The sequence below is a fragment of the Ovis canadensis genome, chromosome 8 (assembly GCF_042477335.2).
Source record: "Ovis canadensis isolate MfBH-ARS-UI-01 breed Bighorn chromosome 8, ARS-UI_OviCan_v2, whole genome shotgun sequence".
Taxonomy (NCBI): Eukaryota; Metazoa; Chordata; class Mammalia; order Artiodactyla; family Bovidae; genus Ovis; species Ovis canadensis.
The window spans coordinates 66,555,372-66,571,735 of NC_091252.1; the positions used below are offsets into that span (position 1 = coordinate 66,555,372).

General features: G+C 40.9%; 1 protein-coding gene across 12 annotated transcripts in view; it reads right to left on the reverse strand.

Annotated features, from left to right (window-relative positions):
• SAMD3 (sterile alpha motif domain containing 3) overlaps positions 1 to 16,364 on the reverse strand; it is a 45,371-nt gene that overhangs the window by 4,876 nt on the left and 24,131 nt on the right. For all 12 annotated transcript variants that reach the window (XM_069598393.1, XM_069598386.1, XM_069598385.1 and 9 more), the window contains one exon: positions 18 to 218. In XM_069598393.1, coding sequence (XP_069454494.1) covers positions 18 to 218 — 201 coding nt within the window. The remainder of the gene's footprint in view (positions 1 to 17; positions 219 to 16,364) is intronic.

Genomic DNA, 16,364 nt, shown 5'->3' on the forward strand with positions numbered 1-16,364 from the left:
TAGGTAAATACAGATACCTGATAAGGGCACTGCAGGAAAGGAAACATTTTAAGAACGTCCTTCAGAGGTGTTCTGCCGCCAATCAACTTTCTTCTTATTTCCAAAGTCTGGCTCATCCTCTTATCAATTTCTCTCCAGTCCTTTTCTGTTTTCACATATTCTTGCTGGAACCAGTTAATATGTTCATCTACCTCAGAATCTAAACAAACAGCTTCCTCCTGCAAAATATTTTCAAAATATCATATGTTCCATGTTTCAGGTGGCAGTTTAACACTCCATGAAGACTTGAATTATGAGCTGTTGTTACACACTCAGTAATGCCCTCGTACGTAGCATTATGTTTGACTTTGACTAACAAATGCTGTGAACAAATCTTTGATGCTGTGAACAAATCAAATAGTTAATTACCAACTATGGAGTTATAATCTGCTCTCTTGACAGATTTAAGAGCTATTCATTTCCTACACACCCTTTTACATGGATATCTAGATTATCCAGAAGTTTAACATGTAATAAGAATGTCATTTACTCTTATGCATTTAAATTTTAGAAGGCAAAATATTAAGAAGAGATAAGGTTTTTAATGAAGGTTTTGTTATTGTTTGTATTCTTCCTTTTTAAATGCCTATTTGGAGTTATAATACCATGCCATATAATCCAAATTCAAAACAAATACAATGGGTATATTGTGATACTAAATCATGAAGTTGTCAATTATATTCCCTATACATCTGGGTACCTTGGATCAGGTGGGGTGGCTAAAAGTTACCCCACATATTCTCATTAAAAATCTAAAGTGAAAAAAAAAATCTAAGGCAGGCGGAACAAGATGGCAGAGAAATAGGTCACATGTAGTACATCTCTCTCCACGGATACATCAGGAATACAACTTCAGGCACAGAAGTGGATGCAGAACACCAGCTGGGAGCAGACAGGAGTACCTGAGCAGCGGAAAAGAATATGTAGACCCATATGAAACTTGGTAGGACAAAGGAACTAGGGGGAAAGACAGGACTGTTTCTAGGATGGACCTGCCCTCGGTGGGTGGAGGAACTGAAGCAGGGGTCCAATCCCCACATCGAGGCAATTGTCTGAGTCAGAGGAGAAACACTTAAGGCTGCGAGTGAAACAGCTGATCTGTGGCAACCTAAATGGGATGAGAATCAGACAGTCCTTGCTGCAGCCATACATACCCCGGACAGGGAGGCAGGTTCCCTAGAAGTGCAGCAGCTGGGAGCTGGAGTTTAGGGATTGTGGAACAATCCCAGGGAGAGGGCTGCTGTTGACTGGAGAGACAGATGGAGGGGAGGGGAGGGAGGAGATTGTGGTGGGAAATGCCTGTGGAGGAAAGCGAGGCAGCCATGGAAGCAAGGTGAGACTGCTGAGTCACACGTAGGGGTGGAACCATCACGATAGCCTCTCTCCCCCCACACACCAGCATCTGCAGCTGAACAATAGAGAGGCTGGCCCATCAAACGCCTGAGCACTGAACAACAGAGTAGGACCCCACCCAGGGTGCTCCTTTCAGTGACTAATGTACCAAACTACAGAGTAGGACCCCACCCAGGGTGCCCCTGTAAGTGCCTGATGCGCCGATCTACAGCATAGGACCAAGGCCAGGGAGACCCCTCTATGTACCTGATGCATGGCACAACAGAGAAGGACCCCAGGCAAGGGAGCCCTCTGAGTACCTGAACAGGAGGAGCTAAAGAAAAAAAACTGGCCAAAGAGGCCTTCTGATCACCAGCTACAAGAGGCTTGAAAAAGACTCTGATAGGGCCATAACTCCTGCGGTGGAGACTGTCCATGTCCCTGCACACTTGGCGCCACCAGGATCCCCACAAGCCAAGCGCCTGCACCACCTTCACCCTCAACCCTCACTGGGTGAGAGCTGCCACAGGCAAAAAACGTTTTGCGTCTGTGCACGCAGGGTTACTCCAGTCGTGTCCAACTCTTTGCAGCCCTGTGGACTGTGAGCTGCCAGGCTTCTCTGTCAGGGGGGTTCTCCAGGCAAGAATACTGGCGTGTATTGGCCAATACTGGTTGCCATGCCCTTCTAGAGCACTATTATTTCCTGCTTCCCTAACCGCCAACTCTGCTGAGTACCTGGTGCTGCCGGAACCCATGCAACCCAAGCAGCAGAACCACTTCCACACCTGGCCCTCACGGGGACAGACCCAAGTCCACCAGGGCAGCCTCAGGAGCAAACCCCAGTGGACCACTCACATGCAGAGGTGGAAATAAAACTACAACTGAAACCCAGGAGCAGTGTGGCTAAGGAAGAAGACCCAAAACCTTCCCACTAGCTGTACAAGCTGCAGATTAAATCCACACGATCAACTAGGTGGCCTCTGTGTCTATGGAATACATAAAAGGACATTGAGAGCTCCCACAAAAGAAAATGCACTAGTTCTAATAGCTGTGGACATTGAAGGTAAGGACGCACAAGAGTAGGACAAATTGGAATCTGAGCTGCCCCCACAGCAGGTCCAGAAACCAGCACAGAGTTGGAAGGCATCCTAGGGAGGTGAGGTGGACTGTGACTCCCAGCGAGGAAAAGCACTCTGACAGCAGTGACTCAAGAAAAACATCTATTATTCTTATGTTTTGACCTGTTCTGTGGACTCTTTTGGATTTTTTTTTTTTTTACTTTTTTCTTTTTTTCCCCTTTGCCCCCTGCTCTGTTGTCGTTGTTGATTTTATTGGCACTATGAAATCTAATTAAGCTCTTGATTGTTGTTTTTTTTCCTCAGTCACATTTTTTATTGTTGTTATAAACCTCTGCTTTTGTATTGGGATTTTGCACTTCTATGAAGTTTTCCCTTTTTTCTCTTTTTAATTTTTAAGCCTATTATTATTTTTTCTACATTTATTCCTTTGGTTGCTTTTCCTGCTGTTCTTTTCTCCTTTGCAATTAATCTTTAATGTATATAAATCTTCTTCATCTACCTTTATTTAACTTTGCATATCCATTCTTTCTTTCTTTTCTTTCTTTCCTTTCCTCTCAACATATTTGCTGGTTTTGTTTTCATTGTTTTATTCCCCACTTGGCACCTTGGTTTAGTTTTATTTTCCAGTTTGTGCTTTAGTTAGTGTTGTTCTTAACTGGTAGATATAATTTTTGATTTCCTTTGTTTGCTGGGTCAATCTACTGTACTTTATTGGACTCTTTTGATTTTGCTTATTTTACAGTCATCAAGACAGTATGGTACTGGCACAAAAACAGAAATATAGACCAATGGAACAAGATAGAAAGCCCAGAAATAAACCCATGCGCCTATGGGTGCCTTATTTTTCACAAAGGAGGCAAGAATATACAATGGGGCAAAAACTGCCTCTTCAATAAATGATGCTAGGAAAACTGGACAGCTACATGTAAAAGAATGAAATTAGAACACTTCCTAATACCATACATAAAGATAAACTCAAAATGGATAAAACCCTAAATGTAAGACCAGAAACTATAAAACTCTTAGAGGAAAACACAGGCAGAACACTAGATGACCTAAATCAAAAAGATCCTCAATGACCCACCTCCTGGAGTAACGGAAATATAAACAAAGTAAACAAGTGGGACCTGATTAAACTTAAAAGCTTTTGCACAGCACAGGAAACTATAAGCAAGGTGAAAAGACAGCCCTCAGAATGGGAGGAAATAATAGCAAGTGAAACAACTGACAAAGAATTAATTTCCAAAATATACAAGCAGCTCATACTGCTCCATAACAAAAAAACAAACAACCCAATCAAAAAGTGGGAAAAGTACCTAAACAGACATTTCTCCAAAGACATACAGATGTGTAACAAACACATGAAAAGATGCTCAACATTGCTCATTATTAGAAAAACGCAAACCAAAACTACCATGAAATATCACCTCACACCAGTCAGAATGGCCATCATCAAAAAGTCTACAAACAATAAGTGCTGGAGAAGATGTGGAGAAAAGGTAACACTCTTGCACTGTTGGTGGGAATGTAAATTGATACAGCTACTATGGAAGATGGTATAGAGATTCCTTAAAAAGCTAGGAATAAAACCAACGTATGATCCAGCAATCCCACTCCTAGGCATATACCGTAAGGAAACCAAAATTGAAAAAGACACATGCATCTCATTGTTCATCACAGCACTATTTACAATAGCTAGAACATGGAAGCAATCTAGATGTCCATCAACAGATGAATGGATCAAGAAGTTGTGGTTCATATACACAATGGAATATTACACAGTCATAAAAAGGAATGCATTTGAGTCGGTTCAAATGAGGCAGATGAAACTAGAACCTATTATACAGAGTGAAGTAAGTCAGAAAGAGAAAGATAAATATTGTATTCTAATGCATATATACAGAGTCAAGAAAAATGGTACTGAAGAATTTATTTACAGGGCAATAATGGAGAAACAGACAGAATAGACTTATGGACATGGGGAGAGGGGAGGAGAGGGTGAGATGTATGGAAAGAGTAACATGGAAACTTACATTACCATATATAAAATAGATAGCCAATGGGAATTTGCTGTATGGCTCAGGAAACTCAAACAGGGGCTCTGCATCAACCTAGAGTGGTGAGATGGGGAGGGAGATGGAAGCGAGTTTCAAAAGGGAGGGGATATATGAATACCTATGGCTAATTCATGTTGAGGTTTAACAGAAAATGACAAAATTCTGTAAAGCAATTATCCTTCAATTAAAAAATAAATAACAACAACAAAAATCTAAGGCAATCAAGGAATTCCCTGGTAGTCCAGTGGTGAGGACTCTTTCACTGTTGAGGCCCAAAGTTTAACCTCTGATTGGGGAAATATGATCCTGCAAGCCTCACAGCTCAGCCAGAAAAACAAACAAAGAAACAAAAAACCCTAAGGCAATCAACAGGCTCTGCTGCCGCTGTTGAGTCGCTTCAGTCGTGTCTGACTGTGCGACCCCATAGACGGCAGCCCACCAGGCTCCTCTGTCCCTGGGATTCTCCAGGCAAGAATACTGGAGTGGGTTACCATTTCCTTGTCCAATGCATGAAAGTGAAAAGTGAAAATGAAGTCGCTCAGTCATGCCCGACTCTTAGTGACCCCATGGACTGCAGCCTACCAGGCTTCTGCATCCATGGGATTTTCCAGGCAAGAGTACTGGAGTGGGGTGCCATTGCCTTCTCCGAACAGGCTTTGAGGAGACAACAAAAAAACTCTCTCTCGAAAAATTAGTTGAGAGGACACTTGGCTGAACTACACTTGAATCAACAAGTTGACATACTATCATCTGACTAGAATGTGAACAGAAAGTGAAAGTGAAGTCGCTCAGTCGTGTCCGACTCTTTGGGACCCCATGGACTGTAGCCCACCAAGCTCCTCTGTCTATGGGATTCTCCAGGCAAGAGTACTGGAGTGGGTTGCCATTTCCTTCTCCAGGGGATCTTCCCGACCCAGGGATCAAACCCAGGTCTCCGGCATTGTAGACAGACGCTTTAACCTCTGAGCCACCAGGGAAGCCCAATGTTACCTATAAAAGATGGGAAAAATGAGGACTTTTACAAGTATATTAGGAAAGTGTTAGGTAGATCCACTATCTGTGAACCATACGATGATTAGCAAGACACAGAACAAGTGAACAAATTTCTAGAAAAAAAATGTAACATACCAGCAGATTGAAAAGAAATTCCTACAACCTTATATAAATTTAGAAAATAAAAATCTTTCCACAAAGAAAATACCAAGACCTGAAGGTTTCACAGTTAAATTTTGCTAAACTTTTTCAAAACAGAGCGTGTACCAAATTTACATAAAATCTTTCAAGGAGTCAAAGAAAAAAAAAGAATTCTATGAAGTATTCCAGTCCATTCTACGAAGGCCTGTATGAAGCCTCTGTTGTGATTCCTAAACCTGAAAGAACTGTATGAGAGAAGATAACCACAGGTCAATCTCATTTCTGGACAAAGTTGCACACATTAGGAACAAGGAAAAACTAGCTCGGATTTACCCCAGAAATGCAACAAGGTTTGACATGAGTCACCGGTCATGCTTCCTGCTAACTATGGTGTATATACTGGAGAGTGTCATTTAACCCTTTAATTCCTCTAAGGTCCTCGTCCACTCTAGAGTGACTGGCCACATGTGGCTATAGAGCGCTTGAATTGTGGCTAGACCAAATTAATACATATGCTGGAAACACTGGATTTCAAAGACTTAGTATGCAAAAAAAGAATGTAAAACATCTCATTAACAAATTTTCATAATGATTACATGCTGAAATGATAATATTGGGTTAAGTAAAATATAGTTTTAATATTATAATTCCACCTGCTTTGTTTCACTTTTCTTGAATATGACTTCTAGAAAATGTTACATCATATCTTTGGTGCATATTATATTTCTATTGGAGAGTGCTATGTTAGATGGTAGGGTTTTCTTCATACCAAATTCCAGTCACCCCTGTTTTCACTTCTATTGTCATCAAAGTGACTTTGAAAACGATGCTTCTTGTGTAACTTGGGCAGTTTTTTTCCTTAACATACAGTCAGCAGGGAAAGGGCTTTGACTTTGCCCCATGTTTCCAAGTGCACAGTTCAGTTCAGTCGCTCAGTCGTGTCCGACTCTTTGCGACCCCATGAATCGCAGCACACCAGGCCTCCCTGTTCATCACCAACTCCCAGAGTTCACTCAGACTCATGTCCATCGAGTCCGTGATGCCATCCAGCCATCTCATCCTCGGTCATCCCCTTTTCCTCCTGCCCCCAATCCCTCCTGCCCCCAATCCCTCCCAGCATCAGAGTCTTGTCCAATGAGTCAACTCTTCGTATCAGGTGGCCAAAGTACTGGAGTTTCAGCTTTAGCATCATTCCTTCCAAAGAAATCCCAGGGTTGATCTCCTTCAGAATGGACTGGTTGGATCTCCTTGCAGTCCAAGGGACTCTCAAGAGTCTTCTCCAACACCGCAGTTCAAAAGCATCAATTCTTCGGCACTCAGCCTTCTTCACAGTCCAACTCTCACATCCATACATGACCACAGGAAAAACCATAGCCTTGACTAGACGGACCTTAGTCGGCAAAGTAATGTCTGCTTTTGAATATACTGTCTAGGTTGGTCATAACTTTTCTTCCAAGGAGTAAGCGTCTTTTAATTTCATGGCTGCAATCACCATCTGCAGTGATTTTGGAGCCCCCCAAAATAAAGTCTGACACTTTTTCCACTGTTTCCCCTTCTATTTCCCATGAAGTGATGGGACCAGATGCCATGATCTTCGTTTTCTGAATGTTGAGCTTTATGCCAACTTTTTCACTCTCCTCTTTCACTTTCATCAAGAGGCGTTTTAGTTCCTCTTCACTTTCTGCCATAATGGTGGTGTCATCTGCATATCTGAGGTTATTGATATTTCTCCCGGCAATCTTGATTCCAGTTTGTGCTTCTTCCAGTCCAGCATTTCTCATGATGTACTCTGCATAGAAGTTAAATAAGCAGGGTGACAATATACAGCCTTGATGTACTCCTTTTCCTATTTGGAACCAGTCTGTTGTTCCATGTCCAGTTCTAACTGTTACTTCCTGACCTGCATACAGATTTCTCAAGAGGCAGGTTAGGTGGTCTGGTATTCCCATCTCTTTCAGAATTTTCCACAGTTTATTGTGATCCACACAGTCAAAGGCTTTGGCATAGTTAATAAAGCAGAAATAGATGTTTTTCTGGAACTCTCTTGCTTTGTCCATGATCCCACGCATGTTGGCAATTTGATCTCTGGTTCCTCTGCCTTTTCTAAAACCAGCTTGAACATCAGGGACTTCACAGTTCACGTATTGCTAAAGCCTGGTTTGGAGAATTTTGAGCATTATTTTACTAGCATGTGAGATGAGTGCAATTGTGCGGTAGTTTGAGCATTCTTTGGCATTGCCTTTCTTTGGAAGTGGAATGAAAACTGACCTTTTCCAGTCCTGTAGCCACTGCTGAGTTTTCCCAATGTGCTGGCATATTGAATGCAGCACTTTCACAGCATCATCTTTCAGGATTTGAAAAAGCTCAACTGGAATTCCATCACCTCCACTATCTTTGTTCATAGTGATGCTTTCTAAGGCCCCCTTGACTTCACTTTCCAAGATGTCTGGCTCTAGATTAGTGATCACATCATCATGATTATCTGGGTCGTGAAGATCTTTTTTGTACAGTTCTTCCGTGTATTCTTGCCACCTCTTCTTAATATCTTCTCCTTCTGTTAGGTCCAGACCATTTCTATCCTTTATCGAGCCCATCTTTGCATGAAATGTTCCCTTGGTAGCTCTAATTTTCTTGAAGAGATCTCTAGTCTTTCCCATTCTGTTCTTTTCCTCTATTTCTTTGCATTGATTGCTGAAGAAGGCTTGCTTATCTCTTCTTGCTATTCTTTGGAACTCTGCATTCAGATGCTTATATCTTTCCTTTTCTCCTTTGCTTTTCGCCTCTCTTCTTTTCACAGCTATTTGTAAGGCCTCCCCAGACAGCCATTTTGCCTTTTTGCATCTCTTTTTCATGGGGATGGTCTTGATCCCTGTCTCCTGTACAATGTCACAAACCTCATTCCATAGCTCATCAGGCACTCTATCTATCAGATCTAGGCCCTTAAATCTATTTCTCACTTCCACTGTATAATCATAAGGGATTTGATTTAGGTGATACCTGAATGGTCTAGCGGTTTTCCCTACTTTCTTCAATTTAAGTCTGAATTTGGTAATAAGGAGTTCATAATCTGAGCCACAGTCTCACTTGTAAACCTTCACAGTATTAGCAAACATGTCACCTGCTGATGGCAGTAATTGCATTATATCCAGAATGCAATTAACTGTCAACGTTTTTCTTCAACTTTTGCTATCTTGTTCAGTTTTGCACCATGAGAGAAACAACTGTGGAAAAGGCTATAAAAATGATTAGAATATTATATAATAAATTATCATGTGTCAGGTGCAGTAAGAAGCAAACAGTAAATGCCCTAAAAGAAATTCAAAGGAACCTAGTAGGTGTCCTTAGCATTTGACTATCCAAGCAGTTTTTTCATAGCTTTCAAATCCATTTGATTTCTAAGCCAAGGAAAGCTAACACAGAGAACTACTAGTGACTTTCAAAGTCATCGGGTACATATATTCCCAAATAAATAGAAAAATAAAATGTTTTAAGAGAAATGAATCACAGTAGCCCCCTCCTTATCTGTAGGGGATATGTTCAAAGAACCCCACAGGAAGCCTGAGACTGCAGATGGTATTGAACCCTAGGTACAGACTGTTTTTCCCTTAACATAGACCTATGATAAAATTTAATTTATAAATTAGGCACAGTTAGTAACTAACAACAATATCTAAAAATAAAATAGAAAAATTATAATGATATACTGTAATAAAATTTATGTGAATGTGGTCTTTCTCTCTCAATTTTTAAACTTATGAATTCTTTATTTCTAGAATTTTACATTTAATATTTTCAGAACACAGTCCACCATGGGCAAGTGAAATCTCAGACAACTCAGACAATGAATCTGCACAAGTATAGTGCTTGTAATTTAACACCTAGCAGTTAGTTAGTTAGCTAGCTAGCTAGCTTCTTTATCTATTTAACTAATTTTTGGAGGACTTTGTATGCAAGGGCCCCCCACAATCATCTATTAAATCCTTGTGTTGCTGTCCTAGATACAGCATAAGTTTTTTAAAAAAGCACCAATTAACCTCTCTATGGAATCTTCTGTGACATTCCCAGTATATTTTGATATTGCAAATCAGAATTGGGCAAAATATTAGCTTTGTATTTTTCATACTCTGAGAAAAGTCCTTAGAACTCCATCACTTGATGAAGCTTGCCAGGAGCAGAAGAATCACTGAGATGTGGATCCAAAGCCTGACACGCCGAGCTTGGAGCTGCTGGTATTTTTCAGGATAGGCAAGATGCTGCTGCTCTACCTAACAACCCCCAGATGTTAGCGCAACAGAAGTTTACCTCTCATGGGACAGGCCCATCTCTTCATCCTCCTCATCCGAAAACTCTGGCTTTACCACCTAGAAAGTCAGTCGCCACTGCCAAAGAAAGGGAGAAGATGGAGCACCGCATACTGGATCTTCAACTCTCTTGGCACTCCTTCTCACATTTCACTGGTCAGAGTCAGTCTCGTAGCCACATCTCACTTCAAGGGAGTGGAGAAGAACAGTCCTGCTGGTGGTCTGGAGGAGCCGAGCTGAGTAACTTGGTGAGCAGAAATCTTATCCACACTCATCTTCCTCTGGGTTTCTTATTATGTGACACCATAGCTCTCCTTATCATTTTAGCCAATTTCAGGCAGTGTTGTCTGTTATTTGTGGCCAAAACCATGATAACTGAATACTGCTGCTGCTGCAGCTGCTAAGTCTCTTCAGTCATGTCCGACTCTGTGCGACCCCATGGACTACAGCCCACCAGGCTCCCCCATCCCTGGGATTCCCCAGGCAAGAACACTGGAGTGGGTTGCCATTTCCTTCTCCAATGCATGAAAGTGAAAAGTGAAATTGAAGTTGCTCAGTCGTGTCCAACTCTTAGGGACCCCATGGACTACAGCCCACCAGGCTCCTCCGTCCATGGGATTTTCTGGGCAAGAACACTGGAGTGGGGTGCCATTGCCTTCTCCGGAACTGAATGCTAGAACACCCAAATCTCAAACCAGAAAAAAAATCCCCTATATAAATTCTATATCCAGCAAAACATCCTTCAGATATGGAGAGATTTAAGACATTCTCAGATAAATAAAAATTGAGAGAATTGGTCACTAGCAGATTTGCCCTACCAGAAATTCTAAAGGTAGTCTTTCAAGCTAAAATGAAATAACATGGACTATAACTCCAATCAACATGAAAAATAGAGCACTGGTAAAGGTCACGACACAGGTAAATATAAAAGAGAGTTTAAATCAATTTTCTGGTTGTAACTCTCCCATCTTGTTGGTTGTAACAACTGCATGAAACAATAGTTATGAATTCTGTGTTGAGGGACATACAATGTATAAAATTTAACTAACAGCACAAAAGGGAAGAAGAGTATTGTTATACAGGGGCAAAGTTTTTATATGCTATTACAATTAAAAGGGCATGAATCCAAACTAGATTATTATAAATCAAGGTGTTAGCTGTAATCTCCAGGGCAACCACTAAAGAAAGAACTAAAAATGTTTATTTACTAAGAGAACAAAAAGGGGAATAACATTAATATACTAGGAAATATCTCCTTTAACACAAGGAAGGCAGTAATTGAGGGATAAGGGATAAAGTAAGAAGAGATGACATATATTAATAGAAAACAAATAGTAAACATAATTCCTACCTTATCAGTAATCATATTAGGTAATTGACAGAATGGATCTAAAAAAAAGTATCCAACTATATACTGTCTGCTAGAGACATACTTTAGATTCAAAGTCATAAGTAGGTTGAAGGTAAAAAGATGGGAAAAGATATATTATGCCAGCAGTAACCAAAAGAGAGAAAGAATAGCTACACTCATATGAGACAAAATAAACAACACAAAAATTGTTCCTAGAAACAAAGGAGGATATTTTATAATGGGAAGAGGGCCAGTCCATTAAGAGGATATAACAATTATCAACGTACACACACTTAACAACAGCCCAAACGTCATGTGGCAAAAACTGACAGAAGGAAGCTAGAGACAGTAATAGTTGGAGATTTTAATGTCACTTTCAATAATGAATAGAACCACTAAACATGTGATAAACAAGCAGTTGGAAGACTAGAGTGACTGTTATTCCTGGAGAAGACAACAGGGATTGTAGGAATCTGGAGCTGGGTAAGGGCTTCTTGGCTGGCAAGAGTGGTAAAGAATCTGCCTGACAATGCAGGAGACATAAGAGATGCAGGTTCAGTCCCCAGGTCAGAAGACCCCCTGGAGGAGGGAACGGCAACCCACTCCAGTACTCTTGCTCGAGAAAATCCAATGGACAGAGGAGCCTGGCAGGCTACAGTCCATAGGGTCATACAGAGTTGAACAGACTGAAGTGACTTAGCATGAATAAAAATCATGCATAAAATGAAAACCTCCAAGAAAATATAATCAAAAGGACTTTTGAAGAAACAGATAGGATTAACTTACTTAAAATTCTAAAAAAATTAAAGTGTAGATTAAATTAGCTGATAAAGATAAAATAATCTGTGCATTTAAAGATCACATTAATAGCCTCCAAACTGAGAGAAGGTCATTGCAACTAGGAAAAAAAAAAAAAATAGAAAAGAAAAAGCCTTTGTGGGAAATTCAAAGTCCTTCCTGTACTGCTTCAAGAAACCAAAATAAATTTTCACCAGATATGCAATTCAGAGTTCATTTACTCCATAAAGACAGAGGAGAATCTTTTCAAAGTGGATGAAAATATCAGGTGCAGATATGAAGAACTGGACACATGAAAGATTCAAGCCAAGTTTTTTCAGAAAATCTTGAAGGAAGCAATGACTATTATCAGAGTCAGCTTATATCCCATGAGTAACAAGTTTATGGTAATAAGTTGAAGGCTTTACTGGCTGTAAGAAATCTCAATAATTTAAGAAAAGAAAATGTGTGTACTTTAGCCAAAAGAGCATTTCAAAAGTATATTTAGATCCTGATGTTTCAAATGAGGCATTTGGCAGAAACCCAAGAGGACCACCAATGAATCCTCTGGATGAAGAGATTCCCAGGAAAGGATGTGCGTCAGGCTGTCTCAATGTGAAATGCAGGATTCCTCCATACACCATCTTCATCTTGTCACAGCAGGCTCTTCATGAGCCAAGACAGAACTTATCCTAGTGTCCTTGCTCTGGCAGATTCTCAAAACCTTCCTTTGGTCCTACATCCACTTGCCCTCCCACCTCAGTACCCCTAGCCCAGGCTCTAGTTCTCTGTAAGAAGTCAAGTGCTACAAAAGAGTCCCAGGGACAAGTTCTTGAGAAAAGGAACCACTGTCCTTCTCCATATTCCAGAAAATGAGAGTGACCTGCCCCAGAAATGTCTATACACTAAGTGCTAAGTGATACTAAGTAGTAAACATTAAGTAATCAAATGAATCATGGCAACGGCATTAAGAATAGACTGATTGACCAATGGAATAAGAGTGAGTGCCCAGAACACACTCAAGTCTTTTGGGGGGAAGTTAACATACAATTAAATTGCCACCATAAGCCAGAGGAAAAAATAATTGGTTGTAAGAGCAACAATTCTATGGAGATCCTTACCTAATGGCATATACAAAAATAGACTCCAGATGACTTAAAGATCTAATCATGAAAGTGCAAACTATACACTTAATAAAAGAAAGAGTAGAATATCTTTGTGACTTAGAGTATGGGAAGTACTGCTTCCTACAAATTAAGAAGAAAAAGATGCCAACCCATTAAAAATGGGGCAATGGAACTAAAGAGGTAATTTTCTAAAAGAAGGAATATAAAACTCTAACAAACACATGGAGAGATGCTCAGACTCAGTTATCCAGGGAAATGCAAATCACAAGACTGAGATTACAGTTTATACCTATTAGTCTTGGCAAAACTCACAAGGCTGGCTAACGCCAAGCACTGGCAGGAAGATCAAGATATGCAGTACTATGGGACTGAGACTAACAAAATCATTCTAGAAAGCAATTAGTCAAATTAAGTACCCATGCCGGTCCCATCAGTTCCACTTTTGGGTGGACAAGCCAAAGAAATAACCGAACAGCTTCATCCATAACCAGCCAGGTATAATGGTGTTCTCTGTAGTACCATTCATTGTGGGAAGGAAGGGGCCTGAAGCAAGGGCTTGTAAAAATTGCTACAAACATGGGGTAGAAATACACATGGTAACATAAATGAGACTTAAAAGTGTCAGTGAAAAAGTGAAATACAAATGAGGTATAGAATGGCATTTGTGTGTGTTTTCAGTCATGTCTGATTCTCTGCGATCCCATGGACTATAGCCCATCAGGCTCCTCTGTCCATGCAATCTTTCAGGCAAGAATACTGGAGTGGATTGCCATTTCCTCCTCCAGGGGATCTTCCCCATCCAGGGACTGAACCCCTATCTCTTGAATCTCCTGCATTGGCAGGCAGGTTCTTTACTACTGCACCACTTGGGAAGCCCAGAATATCATCTACATTGAGTCAAATATATATAAACCCAAAATGATAGTACACATTTTAGAACACCTCACAAACAAAAAGATACAGATGAAACACATTAGAAGGGCTGCCCAAGAGCAGAGGTGGGAAAAGGGCATAGAAGAATGAGCACATGGGAATTCCTTGGTGGTCCAGTGATTAGGACTCTGGGGGCTCACTGCGGAGGGCCCACGTTCCATCACTGGTTGGGGAACTAAGATCCCACAACCCACATAGCATACCAAAAAATGAAATTAAAATTAACAATAAGAGGACTCTCATACTTAAAAAAATGAATGAGCACAAAAAGAAATGAATACAACAACAGAGAGGCCTGGCACAGAACAATGATGATAATGTGCCATGAGGTGAGAGTTTGAGTCACTCGACTTTAACACCTTAAGTTTTCCACAAGAAAATATTACAGTACAAAGTTAATTCCACTACACTGCTGCTGCTGCTAAGTCACGTCAGTCGTGCCCGACTCTGTGCGACCCATAGATGGCAGCCCATCAGGCTCCTCTGTCCCTGGGATTCTCCAGGCAAGAACACTGGAGTGGGGTGCCATTGCCTTCTCTGTCCACTACACTGCATACATACAATTCCTATAAGCTTTTAATACCAACGTGTCTTCATCATTTAAACAGGATAATATTGTCAGCAACTTAAGAAATTACTCAGTTAAAACACAGACAGAAATAGACTCACAAACATAGAAAACAAATTGAAGGTTATCAAAGGGGCAAAGGGGTGAAGGAGGGATAAATGAGGAGTTTAACATATACATACTACTGTATACAAAATGCACAACAACTAAGGACCTACTATATACACAGGGAACTATAGTCAATAACTTGTAACAACCTATAATGGAAAAAAATCTGAAGAAGAATATATATATATATATGTATGTATGTATGTATAACTGAATCACTGCTAAAACCTGAAACATTGTAAATCAACTATGAAAGTGAAAGTTGGTTAGTTGTATCTGACTCTTTGTAACCCCATGGGCTGTACAGTCCATGGAATTCTCCAGGCCAGAATACTGGAGTGAGTAGCCTTTCCCTTCTCCAGGGGATCTTCCCAACCCAGGGGTCGAACCCAGGTCTCCCTCATTGCACGCAGATTCTTTACCAGATGAGCCACAAGGGAGCCCAAGAACACTGGAGTGGGTAGCCTATCCCTTCTCCAGCAGGTCTTCCTGACCCAGGAACTGACCCAGGGTCTCCTGCATTGCAGGTAGATTCTCTACCAACTGAGCTATCAAGGAAGCCCTAAATCAACTATACTTCAATAAAAAAATATATTGCTCAGTTAATTCTACTGTTTTGAGACTCTACTTGTATCTCTGTTTATAAGTACTCTAAAAAGTATAATAAAAGGCAATTAAGCAAGTGAAACAGATTTATCAATTCACAGGGCTACAAGTTGCTTGGACCTAAAGCTAAAACTCAGATGCCTAAGAAACAGTGTTGCTTATGCTGCATTTGATTGAATGTACAACCAGCAGTGACACGGGGTCGTGAGGTTGGCAAAAGATTTTTAAACATCACATTTAAATCCAGTATTTTTGGAGGATTGATCTAGAAACATAGCCTGGGATTCTGACAAGTATAGCTCTGCGTACCATGGTTATAATTCCTTTTAGTAGCAGAATGTAAGGAACCCAGGCATTTTTAAGACTCATGGGGGGATGCTTGATGCTGCTGAAGCTTTGGGTTTTATAGGGGCTTCCCCAGTGGCTCATCTGGTAAACAATCTGCCTGCCAATGCAGGAGATGCAAGAGATGTGTTGGATCCGTGGGTTGGGAAATACCTTAGAGGAGGAACTGGAAACCCCCTCCAGTATCCTTATCTGGAGAATCCCATGGACAGAGGAGCCTGGCAAGCTACAGTTCGTGGAGCTGCAAAGAGCTGGACACGACTGAGAGTGTGTGCGTGCGCACATGCTTGCACACGCACACACACACACAGAGCATAGTTTAGGCAATGCCCCGCTGACCTCGGAGATTAAGCGAGGAGGAGGGGTGTGGACAAAAGATCTGGGACCTCAGACTCATACAAATTCTGCAGCTGCTTAGTCATCTTCAGAAGCCCACATGACAGGAGTAAGAAATGTGCTGTCCTTCACTGAGGCATCTACCACCAATATTTTGGTAAATTCCTTCTAACCACCAACGATAGACAACAGAAACAGAACAAGTGAAAAACTCTGCTCCTTCCTTACTTATTCCCAAAACTTTTCTCCAGTTCAGCGAAACCCACTTCCC